This window comes from Sus scrofa, chromosome 8, assembly GCF_054392235.1.
Source record: "Sus scrofa isolate SSC_HxYL_T2T_F1_AM1 chromosome 8, Sscrofa_HxYL_maternal_Yorkshire_Landrace_v2.0, whole genome shotgun sequence".
NCBI lineage: Eukaryota > Metazoa > Chordata > Mammalia > Artiodactyla > Suidae > Sus > Sus scrofa.
The window spans coordinates 83110847-83127514 of NC_139390.1; the positions used below are offsets into that span (position 1 = coordinate 83110847).

Below are 16668 nucleotides of genomic sequence, written 5' to 3' on the forward strand. Positions count from 1 at the left end.
GTACTATTTTTTTATTTTTCAAACTACTATGTCTTGCATTCCTCATACACGTAGCTCAATGGAGTTGTGATGAGGTGAACATCGAGTCTGAATTAGCAGATAAAGCTATTATTCCAGGACTTCATTGTTAGTCACTCCCCTTGCTAATAGATTTTCACTAAGACTTATTATAGCTTGTCAGAATAAGGAATAATTTTTTACAGAATGGGAAATTTATTGCTTAGCTGATAGTCCATGAAGATTTATTTTATTGAAATGTATCTAATATAGTCAGATACTAATTCTAAAAATTTGGATAACAAACAAGTATTTTCTTAGGTATAATGGTTAATTAGCTAGCCTTTTCAGTGAACTTACTAGTTAATATCCTAGTATAAATCATAAAATACTTCTTTTCTTTTCTTTCTTTTTTTTTTTTTTAATGGCCATACCCACAGCATATGGACATTTCCAGGCCAGGGACTAAATCTGAGCCACAGCCGCAACCTAAACCACAGCTGCAGCAACATCAGATCCTTTAACCCACTGCACCAGGCCGGAAGTCAACCTGTGTCTCCACAGCAACCGGAGCTGCTGGGCGAAATCTGAGCTGCAGCTGCTGGCCTACACCACAGCCACAGCAACACTGGATTTGAGCCACATTTGCAACCTGCACCATAGCTTTTGACAACACTGGATCCTTAACCCACTGAGCAAGGCCAGGGATTGAACCTGCATCCTCACAGATGCTTCGTTGGGTTCTTAACCTGCTGAGCCACAATAGGAACTCCATGCTGTTGGATTCTTAACCCACTGTGGCACGGTGGGAACTCTAAATACTTTTTTTTTGGTAAACTTATTTAACATAGATTATGGACTGATCTCAGTTTTACATTATTTCTGACTGCCACAGGGATAAGATAGATAAAGATTCATACGCAAAGGCTTTTTCAATCATATTACTAAAAATATTAAATCTCTGAATAAAGTTTTAAACATCTATATTTAGCCAAGACTCCCAGAAATAAGAATGTGAGAATGATTTTATTTACTTTGTTCATATATAGACTATGATGGAAGAAATATAGTAGATCACAATTTTCATTACTAGTACTTCAGAGAATATTGAAAATCCTTCATTTTTATTGTTAATTTGAAATCCAGTTAGATTGGCTGGTTGACTGACTAGCTTTGCTTGACAAATTCTTTGCAGTTCAAATTAACCTTGTAAATAAGATATTAGGGAGAATTATTTAAATACTTGGGAAAATGAAGTCTTCATGAATACTTATAGACATTCTCACTTTAAGGATAAACTGATAAAAATCATTACCAAGTGGGAACCATGATAGAAGTGGTGTTGGGAGTACTGGAAAGTCTTTTCAATGTCATTCTAAGAAAAAGGTTGCTTCAGGCACACTTTGGTACCTTTATTATTATATAAAATAGCTTTTTAATGATAAGCAGTACACATTACGAAAATAATTTTGTAGATAGAAATCCTGTTTACTCAGGATTAAATTAACAGATAATTCTGAGGCTCTCCAGTGAACACAGTTTTTGCTCCCTTTGGAGAAATAGAACCTTTTAGCCTAACTTTGTATACTTAGTTTGCTCATCATAAAAAGATATTCTCATGACTAGTAAGAACTAATGGTGTATGATGATTATCTTGAAAACAGTTTTAAATGAATGGAATGGAAAGGCATAGGGAATATTTACATTAAGTCCTAACATAAGGAATACACAGGTTGAAATATAACTCATTACATAATTTCTGTAAATGCTCTACACCCCAAACTGCTTTACTTCATTGTACATTGCCCCAAAGCATATTTAATTTCTCCCTTTGGAATTGCCCATTGGGCACCATCTAAGCTACTTGAAAAATCGGATCAGCCTGTGCCAGGTCTGCAGTAGGGTCACGAGCAGTAAAAATAGACTGCTTTGCCTCTGTTGGGAGGACCCCATGAAAATATATTCCATTTTTCAAAATGTTCCTGAAAGGACTCATCTGTGGAAAGGATACTGGCCATTTAAAACTCTTCGAAAACGCAGCTTGTACCAAATGCAAAATCACCTCCAGAAAGTTTGAGAGGGAAGAGGGGGGCTGCGGTGTGGGGGCGGCCCCCTTGCTGCCCGCCTCCCCCTTGTGCTCAGCGCGCTGGGAGCTTGCGGGCGCCCTGGAGCGGATCGCCGCGTAATTGATGTGCAGTCTGCATTGCTGAGTCCTGGACTGCACCATTCTGTGTTCTAGGGAAGATGTAATCTGATCCCTGCGCTGCTGAGGGAGGAATCTGTTCAGTCCCGGCTCTGACAGGGCACGGTCTCCTCCAGTAATCTCCTCGGTTCTCCCTCGCTATTCCCTCGAGTTCTCCTCCGTCAAGCTGCATGTATGTATGTGCGTCCCGAGAAGCGGTCTGAGACTGAGCCGCCTGTGCCTCTACTGTGGAGTTTTGTTGCCGGTTCTGCTCCCTAATCTTCCTTTTCTGACGTGCCTGAGCATGTCCACATTAGAATCTGTGACATACCTACCTGAAAAAGGTTTATATTGTCAGCGACTGCCAAGCAGCCGGACACACGGGGGCACAGAATCGCTGAAGGGGAAAAATACAGAAAATATGGGTTTCTACGGCACACTAAAAATGATTTTTTACAAAGTAAGTAAGCTGTTTCCTTCCTGTGTTGTATGATTGTGTGTGTGTGTGTGTGTGTGCCTGCCTGGGAAAGAAAATCTGTATCATCAGAGATGGCTGCAGTATCCTCTAATTTTGGTGGGTGGCTGGCTGTCTGGTATTCTGTTTTATATTGTAAATGTAAGCAAATGATGGAAAGACAGCGTGAGCTGTAAAAAGCTTTACATTTAAAAGAAAATGAATATTTCAATCTGAGCATTTTTCTCTAAAAATACATTCAGACTTTAGAAATGTGGCTCCGTTAAATGCTGACCTGGAAATACTCTACCCTTAGCTTTTGGTGAACCTTTTGCCTTCAATTTTTCTATACCTTATATGTATGTTTTTCCTTTTTCTCTAGTTGATTCTTTGAAAGTGTAGAATCCCTAAAATATTGGGGGTTTATATTTTAGAGATGATATTTACTTTCTGCACCCCTTAAAAATTGCAGAATTAATTTTTGGTTCTAAAGTCAGTATTTTCAGTAAACAGTTTAATATTTTAAAGACTTAGGTAGTCATACAGAAAGTGCTTTATTTTATAAAATATTCTAAATTTTAAAATCCTTTCTCTGTGGTTCCTTTCATATGTATTTCGGGCATTTTTATTCATTGGAGGATTTCTAAGATGGAAATAAAGTTTGCTTTTCGTGGCAAATGGCATTTGCACCAATGTATTTACAAGATATCCAGAGAAGTTCTGAAAGCTTGGATCGCAAACTTAATTGCAATGAATATCAGAGTTTATCCTAATAATTTTGAAAATGAGAATCTGTGGAAGTTATTAAAAAAATAGATTTTTAAGGTACTGTGTACTGACTGACCTTCCTGATGGATGTATTTGTTTGTATGTGTACGTGCCTGTCTGTAATTTATATACATGCAAGCACGTGGCTACCTATGTATTAAAGTATTTATTTCTGCTTTTTATTAAAATTATTTGGAGAAAGAAAATAATGGATTTGGAGAGGATTCAGTTTAAAGCAATGTAATGAATACAGAAACTTCTCAAGGATTGAAATAAGACCAGTTCCATTTCTTTCATGAACTAAGGTATAAATTGTGGATGAGCTTATCATATACCCTTACCTCTTGCCTCTAACATTGTAAGATAACCCCAGTGTTTTAGAAGACTTTCTTCATGATGGTTAAAAACACAGTCTTTATTATCCATAGCGTGGTTCAAAAAGATTTTTAGAATCTAGTTGCTTCTCTTTAGTATGTACAGGGTAGCATGCGGTGTGATGTTCCCATGTGAGGCAGTAGGTAAGAAAATAAGGCTGCTGCAAAGCAGGGTTTTCACCTTATTAGAAAAATGAGGATAACTTCTATCACTCTGGGATTGTCCGCCCCCATCATTTTCAGTGATACAGTAATTAATTAGCATACACAAATCTGAGATGGGTTGCTGAAATAGAAAAAGTTGTCTTATTGGATCTTATTTTTAATTTGATAATATATGTCCAGTAAGATGACCTCAGTTAATCAATCGTGAACTATTAAAAATAAATATTTCAGTATTGATGATGAAAAAATATAATTCTGAATATGTTTAGTTTTATGTATCTGTAGAGCATATCGAAATACTTTAAGACTACAGATGTTGGGTATACCTTGCAAAGATGCATGACTCTTTCTTTTTAAATCTTTTAGTTTCCTTGTTGTTTTTCAAGTTAGAATATTTTGTCCTGAGTGAGTACCTGTCAGTAGAGCTATATTCTGTGTAAATAGCAAATGATGGCTTTTTTTCTGCCTTTTTTGTATCATCTCCAGATTTCCCTCTTATGATGGGTTACTTTTTGTACTGTCCCCATTGCCCATATTCATTGCTTTATGCCTTACCATAATGACTTTTCAAGAACATTTTATTTACATTGTTCTCTTTATCCTTTTATAATAACGTGTTTTAAGTTTCGTTACTGTCACTTCCATTCTGATTTTGAAATTTTGAATTTGTTTATTTTTTCTTAAAATATGTTTTTAAAGGAAAATGAAAATCACTAAGAAAGATGTGTTAAATATGGTTCTTTTCTGTGTGGGTTAATATTACATGTTCCCCTTTGTTGGTTCTTAATCTAGAAAATGTGAAAGGTATATTACTCTCAAGGAATGTATATGATGGATACCAATTTTTAAATAACCATACACTGTTCTTCTGGACAGTTACTGGGGTCGGGGGTTGGGGGATTCACCTTTCCAGTCTTGTAAGAGTAAAACAAAGTAGAACTAATAGAAGAAACTATGAAACATTTATTTTCTCTATGAATTAACTATGCCTAATTAACATTGCAGGCATATGAGAATTGAAGAATTTTTTCAATATTACTGATGCTAACGTTAAGATTTGATAGTTGGACAGGTGGCTTTTTTTTTTAAACATATCTCATTTGTTTTACCTTATAGATGAAAAGAAAGTTGGACCATGGTTCTGAGGTCCGCTCTTTTTCTTTGGGAAAGAAACCATGCAAAGTCTCAGAATATACAAGGTAATATTAAGTATAATGATTGATTCTCTCATGATTCTCATGTTTCTTCTTTTCAAAGAGCTGATGAGTCGAAAAGCCTTTCTTTCAGTTTATTCTGATAGAATTATAATGTCATTAGTACTGTTGACTGTTTGACACATTTTGAGATCACTGGAAATTGGGAAACATAACCATTTTAAATGAGAAGAATGACTACCACTGTGGCTTCCTATTTTGTCACTGATACAGTGCAATAAGACACAAACAGAAGTTCTCTTAGCAACAAAAATGTTAAAACACAGTTTTTAAGAAATTTTAAAAAGTAAATCCTAAAATATGAATATGAGCAAATATATCTTGTTACTATAGCAACAGCTCTTCTAGGGTAGATAGTTATATATGCAAAACTAAAGATACATTTATTAGCAATGAAATAGACCTCACAATTGCTAACTAAATCTCATTTCATGAGATTCCTATGTTAGAAACTCCCTTTTATTTGCTTGGTAAGTCTTATGTTTTTAACACATACATTTCTATGCCAGTAGAATAGTTTCCATAACAACTAGATACAATTGTAGTCTTGTTTCCCGTACCATTCCATCATTTTTGGATTTTGCATCAGTATAAAACTTTTCCCACTCTCACGCTAATTAGGCTAACTTAAGCACAATATCTATTACCCAGCCAATTAAAAATAGCTTTAGCTGTCATTTGGAATGTGGCATTTTAAAATTTAAATGACAAAAGCATCTTAAGGGATTTTGGGGGGGGTCTTTTTTGCATAATTTTCACTTCTCCAAATAACCATAAGAGTTTCTTATAGAAACCCTGTGAGCTTCATGATAGTGATATCCCTTTCTTTCTCTCTCAGTGTTTTGATTTAGAGTGATTTTTATTCTGTAGCTACAGTAAAATTAACGTTACTCAGACATGGGTTTTTGCGATTGAATGTTGCTAACAGATTGCACCTCTGTTTCCCAGGGAAATAGTTCCTACTTTTATTCAGTTGTGGAAAATATATCTTTCAGATGCTCTTTGTGAAATAGAGAAATCATAAAAATTAGGGTAGTTTTATATATAAAAATGCAGAGATGATATAGAAGAGAAAAATAAAGCTATCTCTTGGTTATTCAGGAAATGCTTTCTGTGTGATTTTCCCATGTTAGTGCCCCGCTCCCTCTTACCCTTTGCCTTTTTGATAATTTCACTGTTTTTTGGCACTTCCTACAGAGGATGTGCAATGATAGACAAGTGAAACTACTCACTTCATTTTTGCTTTTTTCTTCTAGTCTAGATTAACTATTTCTTGGATGAGCAAGTTGAGTTTAATGTTTAAAATGCGCCATATTTTTAATGTATAGATTTCAGTCAACCATGTAATTTTGGTCTGCTAACAATATAGCTAATACCAGGGCAGAAGTATTCAATGATTCACTTGTTTTTAGGTGCTTTATAAATAAATGCTGACTTTTTACTAAAGAATACATTTTAGGAGTTCCCGTGGTGGCGCACCAGGAAAAAATCCAACTAGGAACCATGAGGTTGCAGGTTCAACCCCTAGCCTCGCTCAGTGGGTTGAGGATCCGTCGTTGCCATGAGCTGTGGTGTAGGTCACAGACGCAGCTCGGATATGGCATTGCTGTGGCTGTGGCTGTGTCTGTGGCTGTAGCCGGCAGCTGTAGCTGTAGCTCCGATTTGACTCAGCCTGGGAACCTCCATATGCAGCAGGGTGCGGGCCTAAAAAGACAAAAGACAAACAAAAACCAAAAAAAACATTTTTGTAAAATTTGTCTTTAGTTGCTCACTTTTTATATTAAGAAAGCACCTGTGAAGGTGAGTTTTATTTTTAACCTTTTAACATGCAGTCTTACTAAAGCAAACCAAGGAGCATATTGGTCTCTATGTCTTTTGGAGATTTTGTCAGTCTATATTTGATGGTTTTTAATTTTGTTGAAAGATTTTCTTATAACAAGATGAAACTATGATTTTTTTCATTTTATTAGAAAATTTAAGTTATAATCACATCCTCTTTAATTTCAGAGAAGAAACTAGAACTTACCTTTAAAATTTGATAGAAAAAATAGATTTAATTGTTGAATGTTAGAGACCATCTTGGATGTATAATGTTAAAAGATTTAAATGTGGTAGATAGGGCGATTTTTCTGTATAACCTGGTGACTGAGATGCTGATTTTTTAGCAAAATACTGAGATATGATGGGTAGAAAAGAATTAGATTGTTTCATTAGTAATTTTTCAGAGCTTGACGGTCAACTATTAGGGTTCCACTTATAAGTTATTTGGATTTTAAACACTTTATTATCATAGTTCAGTAAACTGAAGATTATTTTATAAATGTAAATTTGTTAATGAATCTTTCTGTTCCTTTTTTCTACATGTCTCTAAAACAGAGATGTTCAGTATTTACCTTGAGTTTAAATAATTTAATTAGGCATTGAAATTAGAAAGCAAAGTTTAATATATTAATAACAAAGTTCTAACTTCATTTTCCGCAATTAGTCATTTTTTAGGAGAGTTGGACAGTTTTAGAGATAGCTCATCTCTTATTTTATTAGTGGCAGAATTAATTGAATTTCAGGTTTGTAGGGTTTTTTTAATTGTCTCAAAGTTTAAATGATTGGATAAAAGTATTTTGATGATCTCATTTTATTTAATTTCACATATAAGTTTTCACTACCTACCTGTTTGTGTAAATATATTTCTAATCAAGGCTTTTTCCTGTCAGATATTATGTAGACTAAGTTTTGTAATAATAATAGAAAACTGGAGAAATAGACAAATATTATAAATAATTTAGAAGGCATCTGGGGCAAACTTAAGCAATAATGTGTCTAGTGAAATACCTAAAACATTTGAACATACCACTTCTGCATATGAATTTTTAAAGCGTTAATAGATTTCGCACCCTAATTTAAATTTTTGTTTAATTATATCACTAAAGACCAGTCATAAGAGAAGTGGAACCTGGATCTTCTAAGGAAATATTTTAACATTATTTTTTTGTTACTAACAACTTGTGGTTTTGCCATAGAGATTCTGTCCTTTGATTGCATTTAGCTTTGCTGGGATTAAAACAGGTGGTTATGTAGGAGGGAGGAAACTTACTCTAAGAATAGCAGAACAAGTTTTATATCCTTGCTCTCTGGGAATAAGCAAATAAAAATAATAATTTGAGTGTGAAATCACCCCATATCATCCCCTTCTTATTAAATTAGAGACTGTTATTCTTAATAAACAGCTATCTTTACTTCCACGCTTTTGTTTTTTGCAGTACCACTGGACTCGTACCATGTTCAGCAACACCAACAACTTTTGGAGACCTGAGAGCAGCCAATGGCCAAGGGCAGCAGCGACGCCGAATCACATCTGTCCAACCACCTACGGGCCTCCAGGAATGGCTGAAGATGTTTCAGGTGACATGTCTAAACAGTACTTGAAATGCTTTACTTAATTGCTGCAAAAAATAAGGGCTTATTCTGCCGTGAGAAGGAATTATTACATGCTACTCCATGGATGAACCTCGAAAACATGCTAATAAGTAAAAGAAGCCGGACACAAACGGTCATGTGATGTATGATTATATGAAATATCCAGAACAGGCAAATCCATAGGGGCAGAAAGTAGATTAGTGATTTTTAGGTGTTGCTGGGAGGGGAGGTTGGAACTAACTGCCAATGGGTATGGGGTTTCTTTTGCAGATGATGGAAGTGTTCTGGATTGGATAGTGGTAGTGGTTGCCAAGCAAGATGAATGTGCTGGAAACTACTGAAGTATACATTTAAATGGTGAATTTTATATTACGTGAAGTGTGTCTCAATAAAAAGTGCTATTAAAAATCAGGGAATTCACTTTAATTTTTAAGTGTTAATCCGTAGGCTCCAAGGTTTATTTTGTGTAAGTGCATTTGCATTTTTAATTGCTTCCTCTATAATAGGACCTTTCCTCCTTTTCTCCTTTATGTTTGGGTTTCTGGTGTTGCTGAATGCACTTGTTTTCTAAACTCCATTGTTTGGAAGCTAAGCTTTTAGTAGTATTGTAGGAACTCTGCTAGGAAGTCACTGGTGGTGCCTTATCCATCACCATTAGCCTTGCAGCCTCCAAGAAATGATGGCAGCTTCTTTTCCTCAGTGCCATGTTTGTATGTGGATTTATTGTGCTCAAATTCTGATTCCTGTATTTTACTAGCATTTAATTTTTTTGAAAGTTTACCAGGAAGACTGGCTACAACCAAAGCTTGAATCTTACGAATTTTATAATTCACGATAGTGATATTAAACTGATTTGTCTCTTCTGGTGAGATAATGCATAGAGATCAAGTATTAGCAAAATAGTTGGCACAGATTAAACACTTGGTTAATTATTCCTTGTAAATTATAAATAATATAAGCCATGTAAAATGAAGGTATCTCTGATACTAGCCACTGTACTACTGTTTGAATGAACGAATATATATTTCCTTACCTCTGGCTGCTTGATTGATGGTATTTTACAAATGCATAGGGGAATAATAGTTGAAAGAGAAGATTCCTTATTGACTTTATTTGATATTTCGGATTTTAAGGTGTCCATTTATATAAATCCCAGTATTTTAAATACTTAGGCAACAACTGAATATATGTCCCTTTTTTTTTTTTCCCTTCTATAGTAGGAAAACTCACTTGAAGCAATGTTTCTTTAAAATGGATTTTTAAAATTATTTTCTACCCTTCAGATGATTTCAAAAAAAGAGGGATAGCTGTTTTGTTTTTTATTTTCCAATTGGTAACTGAAAGGTTAGAGCAGTGGTTCTCGACAGTGGGCAGATTTTACCTTGGTCAAAACATTTTTAGTTGTTGCAGCTGAGGGCGTGGGGAGCAGGACACTGCTGGCATCCAAGAGGCAGAAGCAGTGTAAAAGCCAGCCTCCCCCAGCATAGAATTATCCAGCCCCAAATGTCAGTAATGCTGAGGCTAAGAATCTGTGGCTTAGAGGCGTGAAAGTTGTACTTGGCCGTTACTTATAATGTTATGAATCAGTATAGTTATGAAGATTTTTTTTTTTTGGTATTGTTTAGGAGCTATATTCCACCAATTAGAGGTGAAAATAGAACACAGACATTTACAAAGCCTTAAAGAACTGCTTTAGAGATTGTTATCATCTCTGATTAAGCCAAAATGATGGGAAGATGGGTGTGCGTTTTCACACACATGCATGTAGTGTGAGCAGCACAGCACTTGAGAGGATGCAGTGGCTGATTTCATGTAATTTTCATAGGAAAATACCAATATGATGGAAAATTATACTATTAGTAATAGTTTGATCATCATTGTAGAAAGCCTTCAAGATGTTTATATTATATGAAAAGCTTCATTTCTTCTCAGAAGGTAGTCTAGAGTTTTTTTCACTGTTTCAGAGTTTCAGAATATTCTTGGTTAGCCTTAGGGTTTGCTTTTTTTTTTTTTTTATCAATCTTAAGGGAATTCTCTCAAATACTGATCTGTAGTAGGGGCATTTGTGCTTTATTTTTCAGTGAGGATGTTTTAGGGAGTCCTTTGTATAGCATTTGCTTATTGAACTGCCTCATGATTTTCTTAATGAAATGTCCTCATGTTACCACCTACTGTGTGTCATCATATCTGAGATGCCTTAGTTTATAAGATGCATTCCAATTTCAGTCATGTTAACTGTAATTAAAAAAAAAAAACAAAAACAAACTTCGGAGTTCTCTTCGTGGCTCGGTGGTTAACGAACCCAACTAGGATCCATGAGAATGCGAGTTCGATCCCTGGCCTTGCTCAGTGGGTTAAGGATCTGGGGTTGCTGTGAGCTGTGGTATAAGTCGAAGGCGGGGCTCCAATCCTGCGTTGCTGTGGCTGTGGTATAGGCTGGTGGCTATAGCTCCAACTCAACCCCCTAGCCTGGGCACCTCCATATGCCGTGAGTGCAACCCTAAAAATAGCAAAAAACAAACAGAAAACAACCCCAAAAAATTTGTTTCTTAGAAGAGATTCAGTAAACTAAAGAATATTAGGCTAGCCTTTTGTCCTGCAAAAAGGTCCCTTTGATCACTTTTTATATGAGAAATAGATGCAGTGAAGAAAATGTGTTCTTGGTTAATAGGAATAACATGTAGAATTATCTCTGCAGGCATAGTACTGTGTATGGTTTTCATATAAATACTCTGTAGCAAAGAAATTTACTAGTAACAGAAGGTCAACTAGACAGGTAGATCAAGACCTTAATCCTTTGAGTACTGGGTCTGTCTCACCACACCCAGGGCCTCACTGTGGTGCACTGCTCTTTATTTTCAGGGCTGATGCCAAGTGACTGGAAATGAATCACTTGCCTAAAGGCTTACAGTGCTTTAATGCTTAACCGATAGAGATAATTTCATAGTAAAGTGAGGGAGTCATGAGTTGACCTATGTGGCATAGTTGAGGGATAATTAAACTGGCATGATTTCTACAGATGTGCTGTGGGGGCATTTAATGATGACTTTTCTGTTGCATAACAAGCAAAATGGGAGAGCTCATCCCCTTACTGTTCTACTATTGCTCCTAAGACGGTGATACAGCAGTGTTTTGGTCCAGCTCCATCTATTCTGACAAAGTACTCTATATTCAATTTATAAATTGACTGAGAACAAATGATACACCATTTTAGATAAAAGCAAAATTGAAACAGAATGCCGCTCTAAAATAGAGGTGCAAATTAGAAACAAAACTAAAAACCAGAAATTTTGTATTTGAATTTTCACTTGCCATCGATTTTGCTTTTTTTGGTAGGCAGATTGATGCTTCAGATTATTAATTTGGGGGGAGAGGATTGGTAATTTTTTGGTTTTGTTTATGTGGTTTGAGTGTTAATACATGGTTTTTCGCTCCAAATAAGAGACTGGGTGAAGACACCAATTACATTAACATCCTCAGATGTTGAAATTGATATTCAGAGATATCCTGATATAATGAGAGGCACTTTGACTTAAAAAGTTCGTAGTACAAATTCTAGCTTTGCCTCTTAATAACTGGGTAATTTCACTGATATTATGTAACTCCTCTTGCTTTTATCCTCATCCTCCATGAAATAGACATAACACTAAAAAGTTGTCAAACAGGAGAAAACATGTAAATGTGCTTGAAGCTATCCCTGGAAACTCAATAAATATCAGTTTCCTCTCTTGGTCAAGAAATACCCTTTGTGAACCTCAGTTGTCTCAGGACTAAAAAGAGGCTATTAAATTACTAGCTTCGTGCGAATGTCATCACATTAACATTATTACTTTTTTGCTTTTTAGGGCCAAACCTGTGACATATGGAGGTTCCCAGGCTAGGGGTTGAATCAGAGCTACAGCTGCCAGCCTACGCCGCAGCCACAGCAACTCTTGATCCAAGACGCGTCTGCGACCCACACCACAGCTCACAGCAACATCGGATCCTTAACTCACTGAGCGAGGCCAGGGATTGAACCCATATCCTCATGGATACTAGTTAGATTCTTTTCCGCTACACTACAACAGGAAGTCCCCATTATTACATTATTTTAAAGCATATTTGTGTTGTACTAAAACCATGAATGTACTTTGAAAATACCTATTGTACTCATAATATTTTTTAAAGATAAAGTAGAAAATACTGCTGTGTTTTGAAATTAAAAGTAGAGTAAAAACTACTCTTTTGAAGCACTTAAGTTTTATGGTAACTCTTAGAAATTGTTTCCTAGCTTATTACTTGAATCCCTTTTATTTGCTAATCAATGAAATATTAAAACAGCATAGTTTTGAAAGAAAATGAATTCAGTATCACTTTGCCATTGTATTTGAAACAGTATGAGGAAGGTTGAGGCAGTCATGTATTTAGTCAGAAGATTAAGGGAAGAAGTTTCTAACATTTTGTTTCTAACATTCTACTTTTTAAAATAAAAATAAAATTTTTAAAATAAAAATTTTTTGAATTAAGAAAAAATTTTTAAATAAAATTTTTTAAATAAAAATATTTTAGAATGTTTCTAACATTCTGCTTTGGTGCAAAGTCGAATCCGACTGAGTCTTGGTTTCTTCACAAAACAAAACCCTGAATCCTATTCCTTGAGTCTAATTTTGATGAAAGTTGAAGTCCACAGTTAGAATAGACCCAGAATAGAATGGGAGACAGTAACTGCTTCAGTCCTGGAACTGTTCAAACAGACTAGGTAACCACCTTCTGAAGGCACTAGAGAAGTAGGTTCTTTACCACTTGAAACTCAGGTGCTGTGTTGCCCTGAGTCATAGAACGTCTATCTGAATGGGATGGGGAAGATGATCCAGACTGCTAACCACTGCTGGCTTGTGGATCAGCTGCATCAGGGGTGATGAGTTGGTAGTTTATAACATAGACTGTCCTCAGCCCCACCTTGACCGCTGAATCAGACTCTTTGATGGTGGGTTGGATCTTGGGAACCACTGGTCTGGCCAAACCTCTCATTTTACAGGTGGGGGCTCTGAAATGAAGGCTAATTAAGGGGTCTCCACAGTGAGTGAGTTACTGGTGAACCTAGGCTCCTGATTAGAGTTCAGTGCTGCTTCTCCTCTTCTCTACTACCTATATTCTCTAATTACCTAAAACAAAATACCACTTTCATGGGGGAATTTTCAGGTTTGCATTTGCAATTTTGTCCACAAGTTAAATTTTGTTTATCTTGATCCTTTCTGCATTTGGAATGTTTTTCCTGTCCCCTTTGATATGTTCCCACATAACTTTACCCTGAAGGACCAAAGAAAAATGCCATTTTCTTTTCCAGAACAGCTCCTTTTCAGAGCAGAAATAAAATAGCTATTATCAGAATTTCCAACACTTTCTCAGGTAAAGAAACTAAGGCCTGCAGAAATAAATTATAACATAATTAGTGGCAGTATCTCCTCCAAAAGTTGGGTTTCCTGATCCCCAATTCAGTATTCTTTCCACGAGTCCTCATTAAAGATTGGTGTGGGATGTTATTTTATTTTAATATAGTCATTAACTGCCAAGTTTTCAAGTAAATAATACTAAACCATGCGTGTATACAAAATTGGGAACTAGTCTTGGAACCAGACTAAGCAGCAAGTCCTAGTGATAGCCTCAAATATAAAGAATAGAAACTCTCTAGAAAGAATTTTGAGATGGTGCAGTATTTCCTGACTCTGTGGAAATACATTCATTTATTCAACAAATATTTACTGAACATCTGTCAGTTGGTAGGCTATAATGTGGATCTGGGATACAGTAGTGAACAAAATGGCCAGAAAACCCTTTCGGGGAGGAACATAAATTTCGGTAGGAGAGGGATGGGGTTGGGAGATTTCAAACTGGTTGGCAATTTTAGAAAAGTTGCCCAGAGAAGATCTCGGTGCATGAAACAGAGGAAGCAAAGCACGTGAGTGTCTAGGGAAAGAATGGTCCAGGGATCAGCAAGCAAAAAGCGCCTAAAGCAGAGCACAGTGGGTGTGTTGGAAGCACAGAAAGAACATCTGTAGCTAAAGTGAACGAGGGAAAGGAGTAGGACATTAGAACCTTGTAGGCCAACCTGAAAGCTTTGGTTTTCACTTTCAGTGAAGTGGGAAACCCTTGGAGGGTTCTAAGCAGAAGAGTGAGTGACTTTTATTTAGCACTGTCACTCTGACTATTTGGTGGAGAACAGAACTAGGAGGGCAGAGGTGGGAAGCTGGGAGACCGGGTGAGAGGTTATGGGAGTAATCCAGGTGGGAGATCCTAGTAACTTAGACCAGTATCATAACAGATTCTGGATCTGTTCTTAGTGTTAAGGCCTTAAGCCACTGATGGATCAGAACTATCTGGTGGTGAGAGGGAGGGAACTGGGGATGACTCCAGAGTCTGGGGCCTGAACAAACTACTGTCATAAGAGTTAACATTTTACTGAAGTAGCGACGATTGTGCACATGCATATTTGAAGAGAAAGGTGATGGACCCAGTAAGTTTCTATTACATACCCAAGAGTACATGTGGTAAAAGCACGTATGCAGATCTGGAGTTGAGAGAAGAAACCCGGACTGGCAAGAGGAAAGCTAGTGCCTGTGTGGTCCAGACCTTTGTTGGAACCATCTAAGAGATGTGATTTTAAGTCATTAGACTGTTGAATATGCACGGTCAGTGAAAACAGTCTCATTTACTTTGTACTTTACAGCTCATGTTACTAATTTTTGTCAGTGGTATACTTTTCAGTAAAATGTCACAAAATACCATCTGCTGAATGTATGTATAATTCAAATTGAAATATGATTTAAATGTTACTTATTTATTTATTTTTTTGCTTCTTAGGGCTGCATCCACGGCATATGGCAGTTCTCAGGCTAGGGGTTGAATGAGCTGCAGCTGCCGGCCTACAGGCCTACACCACAGCTACAGCAGCGCCAGATCTGAGCCCCTTCTTCAGCCTACACCACAGCTCACAGCAACGGCAGATCTTTAACCCACCGAGCGAGGCCAGGGATCAAACCCGCATCCTCGTGGATCTTCGTTGGGTTCATTACTGATGAGCAACAATGGGAACTCCAATTTGAGTTTTATTTAACTTGTTAAATATTATTTTAAAACAAAATAAAAATGTTGTTTAAAGCCTTAGGAGCATTTTGCTATCCGGACGTAATTTTAATCATGGACTTTACCTTAAATATATAGAAATTTCTGACAAAGTCTCTAACATCTACCTAAGATCTGAATTGGTTATTTATATTCTCTTCTGGCTTTTTTCATTCTATACCCCAGTCCCTAAAACCCTTGATAAAAGGGTTTTTTTTAATATATTAGCAGTTATATACCATATATTGATACTGTTTTTCTATTCCTTTTTAAAAACAGTAATAATATGTTAACCTAAAAAGAACAAAGCATTAAGCATTTATAGTATATTACCTTAAATTGGAAATATTTATAGTAGCCATTAGTGTAATTACTATGTATAAATTATATAGAGTAGTAATGTAATGAAAGATATTTTTCACTATCTTTTTGCCATAGAAGATCACATCTTTATTTCTGTATCAAAAATTTAACCATAAACATTTCCAAAAGTAGGAGTTCCTGTTGTGGCTCAGTGGTTAATGAATCTGACTAGGAACCATGAGGTTGCAGGTTCGATCCCTGGCCTTGCTCAGTGGGTTAAGGATCTGGCGTTGCTGTGAGCTGTGGTGTAGGTCGCAGACGCGACTCAGATCCCTCGTTGCTGTGGCTGAGGCATTGGCCAGCGGTTACAGCTCCAGTTCAACCCCTAGCCTGAGAACCTCCATATGCTGTCAGTGCAGCTATAGAAAAAGACCAAAAAAAAAAAAAAAAAAAAAAAAAAAAATTCCAAGAGTATTTTTAAGGCTGGCATTCATGTATGCAAAGGAGATTAAGAAGTTTGCATTAAAATTATTCTATCAAGTGGCTAAATTAAAGCTGCATTTTAATTAAGTCAGCATAGTTTTCCATCACCCAAAATGGTCATGTCCTTATACCAGTGTCCATGAATCCTTAAATGTCCATGAAGAGGAACAACATATTATAAAAACCTATCTCAAATCCTGTGAGGAATGTAAA

General features: G+C 36.3%; 1 protein-coding gene across 10 annotated transcripts in view; it reads left to right on the forward strand.

The window, feature by feature from the left end:
• Window positions 1–16668, forward strand: part of FBXW7 (F-box and WD repeat domain containing 7) — a 217359-nt gene that overhangs the window by 179898 nt on the left and 20793 nt on the right. For 7 of the 10 annotated variants that reach the window (XM_084972655.1, XM_021101502.2, XM_021101503.2 and 4 more), the window contains 2 exons: window positions 5057–5139; window positions 8412–8553. In XM_084972655.1, the coding sequence (XP_084828781.1) occupies window positions 5057–5139; window positions 8412–8553 (225 nt within the window). Of the gene's footprint in view, window positions 1–2269; window positions 2640–5056; window positions 5140–8411; window positions 8554–16668 lie in introns of those variants that run through there. The other 3 variants (XM_021101508.2, XM_084972656.1, XM_021101504.2) reach the window with 2 other exon arrangements.